At 45.3% G+C, this 3217-nt stretch overlaps 1 protein-coding gene across 1 annotated transcript; it reads left to right on the forward strand.

Moving 5' to 3' along the window:
* Nucleotides 1-3: 3 nt before the first annotated feature.
* Nucleotides 4-2959, forward strand: PDE12 (phosphodiesterase 12; the record flags this gene model as incomplete). Its single annotated transcript, XM_010142461.1, has 3 exons — nt 4-555; nt 1632-1710; nt 2448-2959. Coding segments are annotated over 3 exons (1074 nt in total), but the record flags the coding sequence as incomplete, so codon positions are not given.
* Between the last annotated feature and the right edge of the window lie 258 nt (nt 2960-3217).

The raw sequence follows: 3217 nt of genomic DNA on the forward strand, positions 1-3217 counted from the left end.
GGAGCGCAGCGCTACGGGCCGTCCGTCGAGGTGGAGAGCAGCGGCCCCGTGGAGGCCGGCCCCGGCGCTTGCACCTTCGACTCCCGGCACCTCTACACCAAGAAGGTCTGCGGTGAGGGCTCCATTCGCGCCGTCTCCTACAACATTCTGGCCGATACCTACGCGCAGACGGAGTTCTCCCGCACTGTGCTCTACCCGTACTGTGCTCCGTACGCCCTGGAGCTCGACTACCGGCAGAACCTCCTCAAGAAGGAGCTGGCGGGCTACAGCGCCGACCTCATCTGCTTGCAAGAAGTGGATAAGGCCGTCTTCGTGGACAGCTTGGCTCCAGCCCTAGATGCTTTTGGACTCGAAGGGCTCTTCAAGATTAAGGAGAAGCAGCACGAAGGCCTGGCCACTTTCTACCGCAGGGACAAGTTCAGCCTCCTTACCCAGCACGACACAGCTTTCAGCGAAGCCCTGCTCTCGGACCCACTACACAAGGAGTTGTGCGATAAGCTGGCCAAGTACCCCTTGGTGCAGGAGAAGGTGCTGCAGAGGTCGTCTGTGCTGCAGGTACCCGCCTTTTCCGTGCATTCTTCCTCTTTCACGTTTCCTCCTCCCACTGTGTCCAGGCAAGGTTCCAAGCCAGGTTTGTTGAGCATCTCCCCGAGGCGAAGGGAGGGGAGGGATTAACAATCGGAAACACCGAATGGGGGTATGTTAGCTCATGTGTAGCCAGTACGTTAGTTGGTATGAGTAATGAATGCAGCAGAAGAGTGACTTAAGAATGTGAACAAAACATTGAGATTTCACTGAACGGGATTTATGGTATTACCAAAATTTGGTAAAGAAGGCAGAATTATTTTCTTTAAGATGAAGAGAGCTATTGAGATTCTGGGCCGTGTATATGTATTCCTGGTGGTTTTGGCTGCCAAGTTTTTCACTACTTAATCTCATGTATCAGAATATGTATTTCATAAAATGTAAATCTTGTAAGTTTTAAATGAGATTAAATTAATTTAGCTTGCTTTAATAATACCACTTCAGAAATGGGCAGCAGGGAGAGAAATACGGTTGGACAGGTTTGGGAACCTGTTGATGCCAGTGGGTCTGCCAGCAAAGTTATTGTGTAAGTACAAATGATTAAGATACGGGTCTGCGTCAGGAATTTCAGCAACAGTCATTGGTAAAAGTGTCCTGCTCGTGGGCTGAGTAGGACTAGCAGGCTTTCCTCGAGAGCTGTAGTCGCCTCTGCATTTACAGTCAGTTTAACAACTGTGCAGTGCTTTGGTTCGCTAGCTAAACCAGAGATACAGCTCCAATTCTGTCGCAGAGGTGGGAGAACAGAGAAGTAGTACAGCATTAGCAACGTGAAAAAATATGGAATGGATTGGAGGAAGAAATACAGTGAAACCAGACACTTGGGGACAACAGAACATTTGTCCGCTACCTGGATGTAGCAGTGATATATTGGCTTCTACCCAGACCTTACACAGAAGAGAAGTAGACTCAGCTTAGGAGCTGCACTGCTCATCAGTTACAAGCACTGGATTCTTTGAACTGGATTGCTGTAAGGGCTTAAGCTAAGTATTGCATTTTTAAAAACAGGTAAGCTCTCTACTTACCAAAGATTGCTTTTTCTCTTGAAGGTTTCAGTTCTTCAGTCTACAGCTGATCCTTCCAGGAAGATTTGTGTAGCTAACACCCACCTATACTGGCACCCAAAAGGTAATTTTGTTACGTTCCTGTATGTAGTATTTGTGCGTAGGGTTTGTAACGGTTTTTGTTTTGCCTAGGGAGAATAGATTTCCCTCCATTCTTTTGCAGCTAAAACTTTGTCTTCTGGAACTGGCTGTTTCGTGCCTTGCTTCTTATCTAGATGTGTCGAGCCAGGCTGCTGTGTCTGTTTATTTTCCTTCAAGTTAGATTGTTCTGTCCCGCCTGGGAATCAGCAGAATCCAGCTGAAAGCAGAGCGAGTCACGTTACACACAATTCACCCAAAGAGGAGACCACAAAATGTCAGATAGCTTGGTGTGTGCTCGTGGCTGCCCAGTCCTATCGTACCTGACAGAGCATGTTGGGGTACTGACAGGAGGGCAAGCAGGTCCCACTACAGAAGCTCTTAGAAGAGGTTCTCCTCTTTCAAATTGGTTTTCTTTTGGTTCTGTGCCTTTCAGGAACATTATTAGGATGACTGCCATGAAATGGAAAGCTGCTGTAATATGGGTGTTCTAAGGTTCAGAGTTGTTGCATGTGCAAGTTGCAGTGAAAACATTGCCTGCCTCTAAAACTGTCATAGTCACAAACTTCATCTCCATTATTTATCAAAACTATTCTGAAACGTAGTGCGCAGAAGCTTTAAATCAAGCCTGCTGTTTCAGAGCTATACCTGATCAGGTACAAGCAACTTGTGGAATTCCTCCGCTGCTGCCGTGAAGTATTTAAGTAATTTTTATGTTCTTAGGTGGGAACATCCGTCTCATCCAAATCGCCATAGCCTTGTCTCACATCGAGCACATAGCACGTGACTTGTATCCTAGTGTACCAATCATATTCTGCGGAGATTTTAATAGTACACCATCGTCTGGGACGTACAGTTTTATCAGCAGCGGTGGCATTGCTGAAGATCATGAAGACTGGGTCTCCAATGGTGAAGAAGAAAGGTGCAATATGTCTCTAAGCCATCCTTTCAAACTCTTAAGTGCTTGCGGAGAACCTGCTTACACAAACTATGTCGGTGGCTTTCACGGATGTCTGGACTACATCTTCATTGACAAAAATGCTCTAGACGTTGAACAGGTCATTCCATTGCCAAGTCATGAAGAAGTAACAACCCACCAGGCTTTGCCAAGTGTTTCACATCCTTCTGATCATATAGCACTAATATGTGACTTGAAGTGGAAATAGATCAGCTCTTGCCTGGTGCTTTTGGGGGTTTTCATACCTGAAATGTAATTTAGTGCGGGACAACTGTGGCTTGTATGTTACTGAGAGTCAGAACGATTACTGAAAAGTTCATGTGTTTAATGGTATTACCACATCAGTCACAATATTTGCATAACAACTTTTCCCTTCCCTTTTTATATGCTAATAAGAAAAATATATTTAAGACAGGGGTTTTGAAATTGGATTGTCACATGCCTTTTTGTTAGTGTTTTTAAAGCATTAAGACTTATTTTGTTAAAAAAGGTATGAATTTTAATCTGATTTGTAAGACAGCGTACGAACTGAACC

This window comes from Buceros rhinoceros, unplaced genomic scaffold (assembly GCF_000710305.1).
Source record: "Buceros rhinoceros silvestris isolate BGI_N320 unplaced genomic scaffold, ASM71030v1 scaffold22998, whole genome shotgun sequence".
Taxonomy (NCBI): Eukaryota; Metazoa; Chordata; class Aves; order Bucerotiformes; family Bucerotidae; genus Buceros; species Buceros rhinoceros.